We start from the raw sequence: 16,266 nt of genomic DNA on the forward strand, positions 1-16,266 counted from the left end.
GTGGAGAACAGATGGCAGGGAAGAAATGAAAGACAGCAAGGAGAATAACTGTTTGGCACAAAGTGGATGATTGAACTGAAAGCCTAATAAATGATGTGTTTCTTTCCTTGATTTGCTTTGTCTGCTGTCAGAGTTTGCCCTGCATATTCTATGTACATATTTTCTTCTTCAAAGTACTTTAAGACAGTTCTAAAATTGATGTTTGAAAGGTGAAGGACTCTTTCTCAAATACCTTGCCCCAGTTCCAGGTTAGTCTTGACAACAATTTCATTACTTCTTGTATGCTTCTGTTCTTCCAGGTAAATACAGCTGGCTTCACTAACTGGGAAGGAAGGGTGTCCCAGACACTCTTTAACAGTTGGTTGCAGAAGTACAAGCAAGGCCCCAATGATTAGTGTCTGATTGTCCAATTTACAGATTAACAAAGCATCCTGCTTTCCTTCTTCTTGTCCCTTCCTGCTGTCCATCAGTTACTTTTTTTAAATTCAGTTTTATTGAGATATATTCACATACCCCATCAATTACTTTTGACTTTGTTTATTCACACTTTTATCAGAGGGTGAAAGAAGTGAGGAGGTGAAACTTGAATTTGTTCATTTTGGTATTTAAAGGCATGCCTGATAAAAGGTTTGCTGGAGGAGAGATTTTGAATTAAGGATTAAAAGAGAAGACTTACATTACCTCCTGATGGCAATACATCATGCTGTCCCCTAGCTTGGGTTCCCACAGATAACAGAATTCGGTGGTAGATGAAATCGCCTTCTGTGGGCATTCAAGGTTATCAGACTGGAGGATGCTGTTGGCATCTATTGTAATACTTTTTTTTCCAGTAAATGTTGAGACTAGCTCCATACTGATTTATACTGGCCTCTGGATTATGTATGGAATGAAGCCATTTCTCCACTTTCAAGGCTGTGGACTTGGAAAGCAAGCAGCATACTCCCAGATTTAATGATTTCTGACCTCCTTTTGCTCTGCAGTCCAATGGCACTCATATCACATATAAAAACACAATCTGGATTGAAAGTGCCAACAATACTGGCAACATCATCACCAGAGACCGGACGATCAATGTGGACTTTTCATGTGCTTATGAGCTGGACATCAAGATCTCCTTAGATTCTGTTATAAAACCTATGCTAAGGTAAAGGATCCCACGGGCTTTGCACCTTGCTTTGTCTTCTCCTTGGCAGGTAAGGGTAGCATAATCAGTATTACTGGCATTTATCTTTGAAGCACTAGGCAAAAAATAATTCATATTTCCTGAACTGAAATGCTTCAAACCATCAAGGTTCAATAGAACTTTCTACAATAATGGAAATGTTCTCTATCCAAGCCATCCAATACGGTAGAGCTACATGTGGCTATTGAAATATGGTTAGTGGGGCTAAGCAATTGAATTTTTTAATTTAATTTCATTTTAATTGCTAACATGTGGCTCGTGTACCATATCGGACAGCACAGCCTTAGACTTTACTGCTCCCTGCTGTTTGGCCTTCCCTCTGCATTTTCAGCTTGAAAAATGGCAGGTGATTTAATAAGTACACTTGTTTTGGGTTCCCTGCCTTGTAACTGTTTCCTTTTCAGTGTCATTAACCTGACAATCCCAACCCAAGAAGGCAGCTTCACCACCAAGATGGCCCTCTACAAAAATGCCTCCTACAAACATCCTTATCGCCAGGGGGAAGTAGTGCTGACCACCCGAGATGTGCTGTACGTGGGGGTCTTCGTGGTTGGAGCTGACGCCACACAGTTGATCCTAACGCTGAACAAATGCTATGCCACTCCCTCTCGCGACAGCAACGATAAGCTCCGATACTTCATCATCGAAGAAGGGTGAGTGTCCTTCTACCTTAAGACAGTCTCAAATGTTTGTAATATTTGCTTACGCGAATTTTTAGTTACATTATCAACAGTAATATATGTTTGCTACTTATGGTACCAGCATTTTGCAATATTAACTCATCTAATTCTCTTAACAACCCATGAAGTAGATATTGTAAACCCCATTGTATAGCTGAGAAGGCCGAGGCTTAGTGAGCTCAAGCAACTTGCTTAACTTAACACAGCAATCTAGTGGTAGAGCCCCAAGCTTGTATGGTATTAACTACAAGATACTTTATTCTCCATGTGATCAAAGGGGGGCTTCTGCCCTGCCTACTTTGAATTTCGATTTGAGAGGAAGGTGGAACATCTGTGAATGAAAGAAGCATAGTGAGACTAACTAAAGGTTGGTGACTAGGATAACTGTCAAAATAAAAAAAAATTAAAAAGTTAAAAAAAGCATGCTACAATAATAGCTTACGCTCCAGGAGCTACTGTTTCCTTTTTACTCACCACTTTATGCCCAGCACCTAGTTTATATAGTGGTTGCTGTCAAAGAAAAATTGCACAGGACAGTGAGGAACAGGCAAGGATGACTATTCAAAGCTCTATGAAATAGAGGAGAGCCCAGAAGGCTGTCGCAAAAGGAGAGACAGATGAGGGGCTCAAATGCGCTAATGCAGAAGGTACTGGAGGGTGAGGTCAAGCAAGGGGTGTGTCCACTACATGATGTTATCTCCGGAGTTGACTGTGGAGCCAAGTGGAACGTGTTCTATCTGGATTGTGTGAGGGCCAAGGTGAGGGGGGTCAGGGGCCTAGAGATGAGAATACCTGTCAAGAGTTTAATCCAGCTGAGAAGTTCCAGGATCACGGGGCTCAGGCAAAACTCAACATTATCTCTATGCAACAAATCTATCAAATGGATGAAGAAAAATTTAAAAAACAACAACTATAGACCAAATAACAATAATGATTTTTTTTAAAAAAAACTTACTGTTTATGTCAGGCAGTTTACACATATGATCACAGATTTTGCAGTAATTCTTTAACAGCTTTCTTATGTATATAATTTTTTTCTTTTTTTTAAATTATATTCAGTTTTTTTGAAATATATTCACATACCATATAGTCATCCACAGTGCACAATCATATAGTTATGCATTCATCACCCCAATCCATCTTTGAACATTTTCCTTACATGAGAATCAGAATAAGAATAAAAAATAAAACTAAAAAAGAACACCCAAATCATCCCCCTATCCCCGCTATTTTTCATTTAGTTTTTGCCCCCATTTTTCTACTCATCCATCCATCTTGTGTATATAGTTTATAGTAAAAAATTCACTTGCTATTGAGTATAAAATTCAATGATATTTAGTAAATTTACAGATGAATGCAGCCACCACCCCAATCTAATTTTAGACTATTTCCATTACCCCAATGTAATAACTCTTAAAGCAGTTTCTTCTTTTTTATTTTTAAATATTAGACTTTATTTTTAGAGCAGTTTTAGGTTTGCAGAAAAGTTGCCCAGAAAGTTCACAGAGAGTTCCTGTATACCTCCCCTTCTTTACCTCCCCACCCCCCCCCCCACATAATTGCCCTATTACTAACATCCTACATTAGTGTGGTACATTTATTACAATCAATGAACCCATATCTATACATTGATAGTAAGTAACTAAAGTCCATGTTCTCTCTATTACATATATGCTATAGATAGCAGAATTCGTTCTATTATAAGTGGTAGAGACCAATTCACACTAGGTATTTAATGGCTACAAAACCAAATTACAGGAGTGGATGCAGCTTCAGGGACAACTGATCCAGATGCTCTCAAGACTCCCTCCCTCACTCTATCCCTGTCTCAGCTTCTCCGCTTCTCCATCACTGTCTCTCAGTCTCCCTTTCTCCCCCTCCCTCTCTCTCTCCTTGACTTCCTTAGACAACTGGCAGTCCTGTACTCCCATTCTTACAGTGTGATAATCATTGAGGAGAGATTGCCCTTTTGAGCTCCAAGTCAGAGACCCCCAGGGAGGCATATGCTTAGTCTGTCTTGGATCACCTGCCTATCCTTTGATCAGGGGATATAGTGTTACCATTGCCTGGCCTGGGTGGGTGCCCATCCCAGTTCCTCCCATGGATACTGTAATTGGCAGCCACCTCCCGAGCTTTGTGGTTGGGGCAAGAAGAGTGGTTCCCCAAAAGAAGACAGGTGTAGCTCTGGGCAGACAAACCATAGATATCCACTATTTTCCAATGGAACAGAGAGGTTAGGTACACAACTCACCCAAGGCCACCCAACTAGCAAGGAGCGGAGAAAGAATCCAGGACATACTGACTGCCTAACCAACTAGACGTGGCATGGGCCACGGATATGTATGTGGAAATTTCTTCCAAAGACCTCGCTAAGGCATTTGTCTTTCTGAATTGGCTTTTAGCCCATCAGAGGCAAAGGGAACGGCTCAGTGACTGCTTAGACCTCTTGCAAGCCTGGATGCTGGGGTTAAAGTCACACTTCTCCATTCCTCCAAGTTTCTTCCCTCCTTGTCATATTCCTTTCCCAAAGTAAAAGGGCTTCTACATTTTTTACAATCTGATCCACTGTGCAAATGCAAACCCAGATTGTAGGGCTTGTGTCTCCTTTGAAGGACACCATGGCATTTACCAATTTTAAAATAGTATTTAATAGACTGAACCCAGAGAGTGAGAGAGCACGTGAGCATGTTCATAAATCTTGCTCACCCTAGGGTCTGAGTGAAGCCCTTCGAATAAGCCGTTGTTGGGTATGAAGTGATTTTGTCATGTGGGAGAATTTTCATTGGACCTTCTGACATTTCTTGGAGGGATATGGTCATTGTTTTTTCCTGTGAACTTATGGAGGAAATGATCCTCTGTGCAGTGAGGTCCTCTGTCAGAAACCTGGGTGGACAAGCAGCAGTGTGGGTCCGCTTCAGCATTTTGGGGGTTAGTTGTTGCTCCCCAGCTACGGGGAGGACAGGGATGGCACCAACTTCCTTCAAAAGTCTGGAGCCATGCCAGCCGCTTCTCTTTTCTCTTCCTGTGCTTGGTCAGAGGGGGGACAGGTGTTCCTTTGTGGTGAACAAAGGATTTGAGTGCTTGGCTTTGTGCTCGTTCTTTTAAGGCAGGTGTCCAGACAGCCTGCCGCTTCCCTTCAGCTCCTTGTTTTTTAATTCCTAAACCTCAAGTCTTTTCTCTGGGAGACAGTCAGTGGTCTGATTAAGTGGGAAAGTCTGGATGAAGGCTGGAGGGCTGCTAACATTTTAGAATGCTAGGACCAATTTAGATTATCCAAATGAAAAGTATGGCACGGATGTTTTCATTTCAGAGCTTTAAGAGACTGTCACTTTGGAAAGCAACTAGCATTTTGCCTAGAAGACTAATTAACAAACTTAATAGGTATGCTGAAGGACAACTCCAGTTTTTTAATTTCCCTTATTGCTACGCTATTTGATCCCATGGGTTATGGAAAGGAAATGTAATAAGAGTCACCATTCTTATCTTTGTCATTTTAAAGAGCTTCTTGGCTCCTATGGGCTAACATTGACCATGTCAGAACAATCCTTCCTCCCTCCCTCCCTCCCTTCCTTCCTTCCATCCTTCCATCCAACAAAGATTTTTAAATATCTACCATGTGCCACGCAGGGTGTTAAAGACACCATGAGGGTTACATCCGGACTCTTGCTCCCAAGGAGCTCAACAGGAGGGTGTTGTCAAATCCAGGAAAAGCCATCAGGTTTCCACCTGGTGAGGTCATGGCTAGGTGATGTTTATAAAGGAGGGGACACCCTAGCCTGGTGTTGGAGAAAGAGCAGGAGTGACGCATGGGAAGAAGAGCAGATGCAGGGGCATAAGAGAGCGTGATGCATGTGGGGAACTGTTAAGTGGTTGAGACAAGATATCTGTGCTTGAGGAAGAGCCTGGCTCTCATTGCCTCCTGCTCAATGTGGCAAGGATGAGAGGGCGTTGCAGGAAGAGGGGGTCACCTCCGACAAAGCAACGCTACAGCTCGGCCTTGGCTGCTCTGCCTTTCCCTCCAGCTCCCACCTATTTTGACACGTGGGAAGATTTCCCAGTAGGGTTGAATCAGGGACCCCTCCCCAAATTGATGATTAACTGAAGAAAGCCCTGAAGAAGTGAGGACTAATCTTGTGTTTGTTAAATTGATATCAGTAAAACATAGCATTCTGCGGGGGTGGCGTGAGAAGCAAAGCGTGGGGAAATTGAATGCAGTCCCTGTAGTCATGTTGTTGTTGTTGCAGTTAGGATATTAATTTGAGGTGGTGTCTGAGGCTTTCAAAACAAACTATGATAACATTGGGGAGTGATAATAAATGATAAACCCGAAGAGTGCAGAGGTTAGTGTTCAAATGCAAAGGCATGTTTGCAAGGTCATTTATGATGGCTTTATGTGAAATATAAAATTCTGAAACAAAGATGAGAATTAAAGTGTTAGAGGAAAGTTTACTTTTTTTCTGACTAGGTGTCAGAACATTAAAGATAATACCATCGGCATTGAGGAGAACGGCGTCTCCCTCACCTGCCGCTTCCATGTCACCGTCTTCAAGTTCATCGGGGATTATGATGAAGTTCATCTTCACTGTGCAGTGTCACTCTGTGACTCAGAAAAGTACTCCTGCAAAATAGTAAGTGAGCATGCAGAAATTACGTGCTTAGCCTTATTTCCCATCACGGGGATCATACATGCGAGGATCTGTAGCACCTGGAAGTGGCTGCATTGGAATCGTCCTCAGATCCTTAGAAACAGGAGGTCAACTTTTGTGGGACACTAAAAGAGTCAGCGTGGTGGAACGATGTCTGTTGACTCCTCTGCTCTATCCCTGAAATGCCCATTGGTCACTGGCTTAACACTGGACCAGGATTCCTCAAACCTCAGCGCTACTGATATTTTAGACCAGATAATTCTTTGTTTTGAGAGGCTATGTGCATTGTAGGATGTTTGGCAGTGTCCCTGGCCTCCACCCTCTAGATGCCAGTAGCACCCTGCTCCCCACCATTGGCAAGGCCCCAAAATATCTGCAGACAAAAAAAAAAAAAAAAATATCTGCGGATACTTCCAGACACCCCTAGAGGACAACATTGCCCTTGGTTGAGACCACCACACGAGAGTCTCAAGGAGCATCTTGAGCCAGGTAATCAGAATCTGAAGTGAGCACTGGGGTGAAGCTATACTGTACAACAGAATGGAACTCCTAGGACCAGGATACAGTTTATCCAAGTGTCCCGTAGACAGGGGGCATCCTACAGCTTGTCCAGATCTCACCAGAACCTGAGGTTTTGGTAGAAAGAGGTGACTAACCAATCACCTCTTCCAGGCCAAGCTTACATGCCTCTCACACATGGGGATGTCCCAAAGATTTGATGGCACTGTCCCTAGTCCCTAACCGTTAGCATTTCAGCTTTATGCTTACTTTATGCATGCAGCATTAAGATGTGAATTACTGTCAGAGCTGCTTACAGACAATGCTGCATGCATTAGCGTCCAGTGAGAAGTGACAATCCTCATTCCCAGGCAGGAATCTAATTCTAGTGTGGAGAATATATTTAATTCTGTTGAGCATAAAGCCCAGAGTCCCAGTGGGCTCACAGATCCAGAATGCATTGGTTCTAATTAATCTAAGCAACAATAGTGCTGGAGGCCGGAGCCACTACCTCTTTTGGAGGTGGAAATAAGGTGAAGAATAAATTAGCAGCTTAATTGTGTGAAATTTTCCCTCTGGTATGTTCTGCCTTTCAGCATTGCCCACAAAATTCCAGGATCGCCACCGACTATACAAAAGAACCCAAAGAACAAATCATTTCAGTGGGACCTATTAGGCGAAAAAGTATGTATGTTTCCTAAAACACAGTATAAATTATTAAAACATTGGGATTTGAAAGCCTGGGCTCACTGTGCATCACCTGTGATGTGAATCTGGTGAATGAGGAGGTCGGGGTTGGGGAGACTGGGTGAGAAGACTGCCGGCTTCCTTAAGGAAATCTTTGTGTTGGCTTTTAAAAGCTCACAGCAGCACTGGGCTTTGCTTCTGCCCCTCCTTTCTTGAAAGCCTTGCCCTTAGGTGTGAGTTGAAGAAATGAACTGTCTGTAGGTAAGCTGACCGGCTGCTCCTTTTCAGGGCTGGACTGGTGTGAGGACAACGGAGGGTGTGAGCAGATCTGTACGAGCCGGGTGGACGGGCCTCTGTGCAGCTGCGTGACAGGGACCCTGCAAGCGGACGGCAAGAGCTGCAGAGGTAGATGCACCAGAGGGCTTCCCCAGGGTGGCCACTAGGGGGCGCAAGAACGCGCCTTACCCTGAGAAGGAGAAATTCGTGTTTAAATCCATTCAGTCCACAACTAACCTATGAACATCGAATTCCAGAAATTAGGAAGGAAAGCTGGGGAAAATGCCCAAGTAGTTTTAGCACCATTAAAAAAAAAAGTTTGGGTCCCTGCTCTCTTATCTAAAAGATGAAGGTAACTTCTAAAAATGTTACTCGTTATATACAGTAAATGTTTCTCTTCTCATATATAAATACCACCAATAAAGTTGTTTGTAAAGCCCTGAAGTAATACTTAAATGACATACATAATATACCAACTCTATACAGTTTCAAATAAGTAGTGATTTTTCATTGTAAAAGATTAGTTTTAAAACAAATGATATGATGGAAGAGCACGTTTCACCTTATGTTCATTCATTCCATTTGTGTAATAGCAGGTAGCTTTGTTCTATTTATTGTCTTTTGTTCTGGAGAGTAGGACTTTTATTCCTTTTTAACTGTGTACCTAATATGCATCCAATAAATTAAAATACCTGTAAAAAAAAAAAAGGTCACCCAGCCATGTAAGGGCCATATATTGGCCTTAAACTTGGCAGCCAGGTCTCCTTGGGCCGTAGTTGGATTTTGATGGCGGGGCCGCAGCACTAGCCTTGGCACAGGGTTCCCTGGTACCCTAAGAAGTTAGCAGGAATTTCTTAAAGGCTGAGTTATTTCTGTTTCTCTTGCTGGTCATTTGGAGAATGTGGGTTTTTGGCCATAAAATGTCCTTTGTTTAGTTGAATACCAAAAAGATGTCTGATTCCTGTCAAATAGGCTTTTCTTTTTCTCATAAGACTTGCTCTTTTCCTCTCTGTTCACAGCCTCTAATTCTTCAATTGAAATTCAAGTTTGGACGATTCTTCTCCTCATGACCCAGATCTCATTATGGCATTTCGTGTATCAATCAGGCACATCCTCATAATTAACTCAAGGTTGCTATGTAAAGTACTGTAATTTACTTAACTCCAACTTCCTTAGGTAAAAGCATGTGCCCTTAAGTCAAAACCTGTTCTAGCACCACAGAGTGGTGCCACCTGCCTCAAATGGTCAGATATCAGGAAAGGGGTGAGATTGCAAGCTACTCTCACAGTATATCACCAAGTTTTTACAAGCCAGTTGTGGAAAGTGTACATCTTGTCTAAAATTTCCAAGTAGTTTGGGTTCCATGAAAAACCGGTGAATAAAAAAAAAAAATTCTGGGTTGGAGAAATCTGTCAAGCCAGTGATGTTTCTGGATCACAGTTTTTACGGAGAGGGACTGTTGGAACGATACTGAGAAGCAGTGACTGGAAGGTTTGACTCCCTCTGATGAATCCTTACGATGTTTAGAAGTGTCTGATCTATGAGACGCATGTGTTGCTTCCTTCTGTTTGTGATGAGCTTATTCCCTGACCACCATGTCTTTGATCTTGCCATGACAGCTTTGGTCACCGGACATACATTTGTTTGCAAACCTGGGGAGCCCCCTGCACCCCATCCCCTCCAACCCAATCCCTTCTCTTTCACAAATGAACCAAATAATTTTCATGTGTTTGATGCTTAAATAAACTTTGTGTTCAAGTATTCTCATTGGTGGCTGGACTCATTCTCACTGTTAAGCCTTGCACACTCTAGAGCAGGCCATGAGCAAAAAAACAGCAGCAGAAATTGGGCCAGGTAGGCCCAGTCGGCGAGGGCATCAGTGCATGTTGTTATATCACTGTTCACGTTTGCTGCCAGAGCATTAATTGGACAAGAGCAGCAGGCAGGCTCTTTTGTAAGGAGTGTATTCACACACACTTAGTGTAATTAACATCAAAATGGGAGATCTGCTAAATATATCCCTGCAGTGCTTGTCTTTTTAAAGTTAAAAACAAAGTAAAATCTGCTTCGAGTTTATTTTGAAGTGGTTTTGGATTTAAGCGTATGGCATTGTTGTGTTTTTCTGGGAACTCTTTGAAAAGCTGAGTAAGATCCTTAGCATCCTTGAACGTGGGTGTGGATGCAATTGCTGTCGCCTCACATGTCCAATGTCACGGGGCCGGCTGTAGACTGGGTTGCGGTAAGCCACATGCTGCGTTCTCCCAGCTCTCTGCTTTCTGCCCGCCATAAGGGCCAACCAATTCTAGGTTGTTGTTACCACAGGCTCGCATGCTGTGTGTCAGAGGACAACTGGTATAGATGGAGAAAAAGAGATTTCTGTTTCTGCTTGGACATTTTTTGATCTTTTGGGGAAGTGCTGAGCATTTCAATGGGGAAACATATCAGACCATTTCTAGGTGAGACATAATACTTCTCCCTCCCCTGGACAGAAATTGATGTTTTGTGCATGTTCTTCTCTTACCCGAAAACATCAACTGTAGACTACCCAAGATCTGAATCTTCTATTCCCATGAACAGAAGATTCAGATAAGCTTAAGGCACTGTATCAATTTACACAGTTTGAGGGCTAGGATTTAAATATCAGGCAGATTATGAGTTGATCATGATAACACCTCATTTTTTTATTTGATTTCCTTAGATGAATTTTAACTAAAAAAATACAAGGAGGAAAGAATACGTTATCTATTTAATAACTTAGTTTTATTGATTCACATATCAAAATCATTAAAAATAACTAAATGAAAAATTCTATTTGATAGTTCTTTTTTTATTATTATTATTTTTAAGCTTTTTAATCAAATCCTTTCTTGCCACACTTTTATTCTGGGCTTTTGGTCATCTAACTTGACATCCTTAAAATGTCTACCATCAGGATAAGCTAAGTTGTGGTGCTGTAAGAGAAAACCCCAGAATCGTAGTATCTTTCCTGCTCATATAAGGAGGCCCTGCTCCTTGCTGCAACCCAGGGACGGAGGCTGGTGGAGGCTTCCTTATCTTTTGATGACACCCTTCAACACGAGGCTTCAGGGGCCACCTCAGCAGGGAAAGAGAGCATGGAGAGCCACAGCCCAGCTCTTACCTGCTTCTGCTCAGAAGCAACACGTATCCCTTCTGCTTCCGTTACCTTGTCCACAGCAAGTCACCTGGCTGCAACAAAGCTTCAGAGAGCAGGGAGGACTGGAAATAACTAGAAATAGTATGACGTGGTGGTAGCTCCTACATTGTCCTTCAGTTAATTACGTCTGGTTGTATTAAAGAGACAAACTCACTTCTACAGAACTAAAAAGACACGGGTCCCCTAGTTGAGTATCTAGAAGGCAGAAGAACTGGGTAATGATCCTGACCCTTCTACTAAATTCACTGCTTGACACACAAATCATTTGATGTCTCAACACCTTAATTCTCGTATGTGTGAAATGAGAACATCGTCTCATTTCAAACATTTTTCTGTTCAGTGTAAGTTCCTTAGGAAAGGATACTATACAGACGTAAACTATATGATAGTATATATTACGATAACTCCAGACCATTGCCTTTTTCTGCTAGTCAAAAAGATTTGCCTCATGGGAAAATAAAAAGACATATGCTTAGCAAAGTTTAAAAAAGAAGGTAATTGGGAGTCTTGTTGACTTGGTATTTGTCTGATATCGAAAGCAACAACCTCTTGGGGTCTGGCATTTCTGACATTTGGGAATTCTATAATTAGTTTCTTAACCAGTCGTAGGTATGTACTACACTAAAAACCCGAAAGGCGAAACTTGAGAGCACTAATTGTTCAACATTGTCTAATATGCTAGCTATATTGGAACCATCAGACATTTAGTGAGAGCTTGAAATCTAATAAAATTTCTTTCAACCAAAGGAATTAAGCAATTAGCAAAAGATGACAATTATGCAGGACTGGGGTAATAAGAAATTACTTCTTTACTAATTCTGAATTAATTAAGCATCTACCCCATTCTGAACTTTCCAGCCTGTCTCCCAGAACTCAGGGGATTTCTACTCCTTGTATTTCATTGCAATTTGGTCCTGGTTAAAAGAACAAGATGGTGTTTTCCGGGCCCTAGTACATTGATATCCGCAGCACAACCCAGTGAAAAAGAAAATCAAACAGCACCCTCTTGTGTCCTTTTTTATTTTTGCTGCAAATCAAAATACGTATCAAACCACACCAATCAAAATATGATCCCTGCTCCCTTTCCTTCTCCCCGCCTCCCAAACCTTAGATGCAGAACATTACCAGAATATCACTTTAGAGAACACATAAAATGCAAAGGACATTTTCTGGAGAACAGTGTGAGATTTATTTTTATGTACACAGTAAGCATCATTCCCCAAAAATACCAGCTCTTGGCATTCCATGCAAATTTTGCCCTTAATATCTATTTCTTTAATGTGCTGACAAAAATAGCTGCTGAGAAAAATTAAGTATCTCTTTAAAATGTCGAGAAATAAACAATCTGATCAAGAAAAACCCATGAAATATTTAGTGATCTTTTTTTTCCCCCAGCAGAACATGAAATACTATCATATGCATCTAAAATACAACAGCAATCACTCTGATCTAATGGAAGGCTCTGTTTGTGATGGTTTAATTATTTTTGCTGAAATATGGCTCTCATATAAGATAATATCACCATAGCAGAGGGATAGATCTCTGTTTCTACAGATAGAAATAAAACACAGAGTCATCCTTCCGTGAAGAACTTGGCAATCAAATTCTATTTGCTAAGGAAACAAATGGAGAGAGACTGTTTAACGTACATTTTGCTGTGTGTTTCTGTTTGCATATAGCCTGTAGGTTAGTGATTGTTTGATATGTTAGCATAAAATACTGATTATGAAATATTTTTGAAATGATGACATTCTCCCATTAGATGAAATAATACCTCATGCTAATACAGCATCTTCCATAACTCATGCTTTACCACATTTATTTAATATTGTTCAACTGTAAATCATGCTGCATTTTTGACAGGGAAATTAGAGGGAAAGTAAGTTGAAGTTGTGTCACAAATGGCATAAAGCACTAATTAAAGAAGAGCACAAACCTACCATAAATGTGTGTGCCTACGTACAGAGCTTTATGTAGTAATTTCAACTTCTAATGAGGCACATGAGAATGAGAGTAGCCTGCTAGTGAAGAACAAAGAAACGTTAAGACAAAATTCTTAATCCTCCACCCCCACCCTCACTCTTGAATTCCTAGTCTAGGGTACAAAAATCCACTAATATTGTCATATGTTAGTTAGGCAAAAATAATCTTATTTTACTGAAAGGACTAACATATTTCATTATTTTAAAATTTCAAAAATCTTTGCATTGTATCTATCCAGAATCTTTGCCGCTAAAGACTCTATCCACATAGAAATTTGCTACTAAGTTAATTATCCATTAACCAAAGGCAGATAATGCATGATCCCCAGTATATTTTCCTCTTACCTGTCACAAACATTAATAATGCAACAGACCATCCTGCTTCTTAAATGCGGTTTACATAACTTCCTGGATCCTTCAAATCAAGGAATTACCATGTGTACATTCAATCACACTCCCCATAAGTGTTTGCATTGATGACTGCAAAATGCTGTTAAGGAATATCTGCATCCATGCAGAGGAGGGAGTCTGCTCTCCCAAGAGTCATGATCAGAAAGCAATTTGGCAAACTAATTCGACAAGGGAAAAATGATTTAACATATAATGTAAATCTTCAAGTTGTCATGTCAGAATATTCAAGGCGTAAAATAAGAAGAAGAGCTGTGGATGGCACAGAAGGAAATTTTTGCCCTTAAGGAAAATCCCCGGATTCTAAATGCTTACTTTGAACCCCAAGAGAGAAGGTGGCAAAGTATTCTGAATATTACTTGAAGATTAGTAGAAAGTAGTGAGTCTGCAGATGCTCAACTGCTAAAGATTGTGTTCAAGTCTTCCAGCTATTAGCATTTTCTAAATGTACTTTAACGTGATCCTTTTCATAGAAAATTACTTTCATGAGTTAATTTTAAGTGGAACCCCAGAACTAAGCTGACAGAAGGAGAGAAATCTTACCACCTTTGTCTTAAACATCCCCCTGGACCACACTGAACAATTTACCCAACAATTGCAAACACCCAACAATTGCAATTAATTTAAATTTACGCAAATTGCCTTGAAGTCACAGCTGCCTAAATATAGGTAACACGCATCCATCATACAACCCTAAATATTTTTTATTCTACTGAAAACAGTTTCCGACAGTCACAGCAGACGAGGACTTTGTTGTATTTCCGGGCATTATATTCTAGGAGCACAGATTCAGCAAAAATCAACATTCCTGATAGACTCCCAAAGAGGTGCCTTTGACCTCTTGACCAAGAGACCTCACAGCTACATCAGCACAAACTTTCCCTGCCTTAGGGTTTTCTGGACTTTGTCGGTAGGATAAAACCATAGGACATAAAAATGTGTGGTGCTTTGAGAGGTTTCATAATAGATTCTAAAGTGTATGGGTGCATTTCTAAGTCCTCTACAAAAAAGGTATCATCGTGGGGTACTCTAACATCACAGAAACAGCAACAACAACAAAATTACTCATCTTAGAAGTGGGTTCTTTTCATGCCACCATCTGAATCATGAACTTGACTCGCTGATCACTGGTGAAGTCTGCTCCAAAGACTTATTGGTATGGACAACTGAAAATGAAGGCATTTTCACCAATTCCTACATTATTTATTCTAATCCTATTGTGAACTTTTCCCTCTCACCAGAAGAATGTAAATGCATATGCATACGGGTTGGAAAAACGAGGGTGGCTGAAGCTTTTAGTTTTGTGAAGCTAGAGCAAGAACATCTTGATTAAGTCAAATATATACAAGGTGCAGCCGAGGATGGTGGGGAGAATGCAGAAGGGCCAGGGGCTGTGGGCAAGCCTCTGTCGCACCCTTCCTTCTGGTGGGAACTTGGCTGAATCAGCCTCCCTCAGGTTCTACCACATGCCATCGAAGGTGCCTTCTCCTCCAAAACTTTCAAGAAAAGGAAAGCTCACTTCCATTGAAACTCCAAAGTGGATTTTGTTAAAAGGTGGGGGGAATTATCTTAATTCTCATTCTGAAATATTTGAAAATACTATAAGATGAAGAATGATTCCCTCAGATTTAATTCAATGAGTGTAAATCTAGGGAATCGAAAATTAAGAAATGCAATATAAAAACAGGATTACCCTGAGGAAGAAAAGTCTAATTTAATAAAATAATTCTTTGCAGACAGTAAACTAATGTAAAGGAAAGAAAAGAGGGTCTTAATAATATTACCTTTGGAATCAAGTCATGATTTCATTAACGAAAAAGACAAAACTGATTACCTCGAACTAGGAGTAAACAAACATTGAAGCCAATCCATACATAGGAAACAGCAATATTTTTCCCCTAGTAGGGTGTAAAACTAATCCTTGGGTGCTCCTTTTTACCCAGATTCCAGTCATTACAGCTAGGGTTTCATTTTATTTCTGTAGTTTGTGTGTGTGTGTTTGTGTGTGTGTCTATAAATTTAAGTCCTCAGGGTAAGTTGCAAAGGAGAGAATCTCATTATGATGAATCACAAAATTTTAGTACTTAACTCTAAACTTTTCTCCTCCAAAACATGTAAATATTTAGCAGAAATTATATTTAACTTTCCCTAAGTTGGATAGCACTAGAAATTTATTGTTCAAAATCCATTCATCTCCATTTATTAGGCTTTCATATTCTAGAAGAACTCTGTGCCTTCCTTGGTCAGCTTGTCTACTTTTGTCACGATAACATCCAAAAACCTGAGAGATGGAAAAGAAATTCTGAGTTTTTTGCAAAAGAAATATGGTCCTCTCAAACTGATCTCAAAGAAAAATGAGACCTCAGACTTTCATTAAACCACATGAAATAGAGCAATTGGCAGGTGCTGGATAACAAAGTTCCTAGAGGAAAAAAGAAAACCAAGGAAGAAAAGAAAGAAATTCATATCACCAACATTCAGGGTTTGTTTTTCCTTTTTTGTTGTTGGTTTAGGCAGAATCAATGAACTGAATCAAACTTCTCTTTTAAAGTAACCTAGAAAAGAACCTGTCAGCTGCTATATTCCTCTTGTAAAAAGAAGTTATCCCTTAGAGGGAAATGTAAACTCATGAGCCAAACATACATCCAAGAGTGGCACCAAATGGAGAGACTTAGAGTTTGCCTGTGGGTTTCTAAGACTCCCCCACAGAGGCAGCTCTCCTGCCTATCTC

General features: G+C 40.6%; 1 protein-coding gene across 1 annotated transcript in view; it reads left to right on the plus strand.

Annotated features, from left to right (window-relative positions):
- The window catches only part of LOC119538628 (tubulin-specific chaperone cofactor E-like protein), a 161,290-nt gene extending 151,593 nt beyond the window's left edge, over positions 1-9,697 (plus strand). The window contains exons 25-30 of the mRNA XM_037841754.1: positions 981-1,144; positions 1,588-1,836; positions 6,329-6,491; positions 7,604-7,691; positions 7,983-8,099; positions 8,990-9,697. Coding sequence (XP_037697682.1) covers positions 981-1,144; positions 1,588-1,836; positions 6,329-6,491; positions 7,604-7,691; positions 7,983-8,099; positions 8,990-9,090 — 882 coding nt within the window. The 3' untranslated portion in view covers positions 9,091-9,697. The remainder of the gene's footprint in view (positions 1-980; positions 1,145-1,587; positions 1,837-6,328; positions 6,492-7,603; positions 7,692-7,982; positions 8,100-8,989) is intronic.
- The last annotated feature ends 6,569 nt before the right edge of the window (positions 9,698-16,266 follow it).

The sequence above is a fragment of the Choloepus didactylus genome, chromosome 6 (assembly GCF_015220235.1).
Source record: "Choloepus didactylus isolate mChoDid1 chromosome 6, mChoDid1.pri, whole genome shotgun sequence".
Classification (NCBI taxonomy): Eukaryota; Metazoa; Chordata; class Mammalia; order Pilosa; family Megalonychidae; genus Choloepus; species Choloepus didactylus.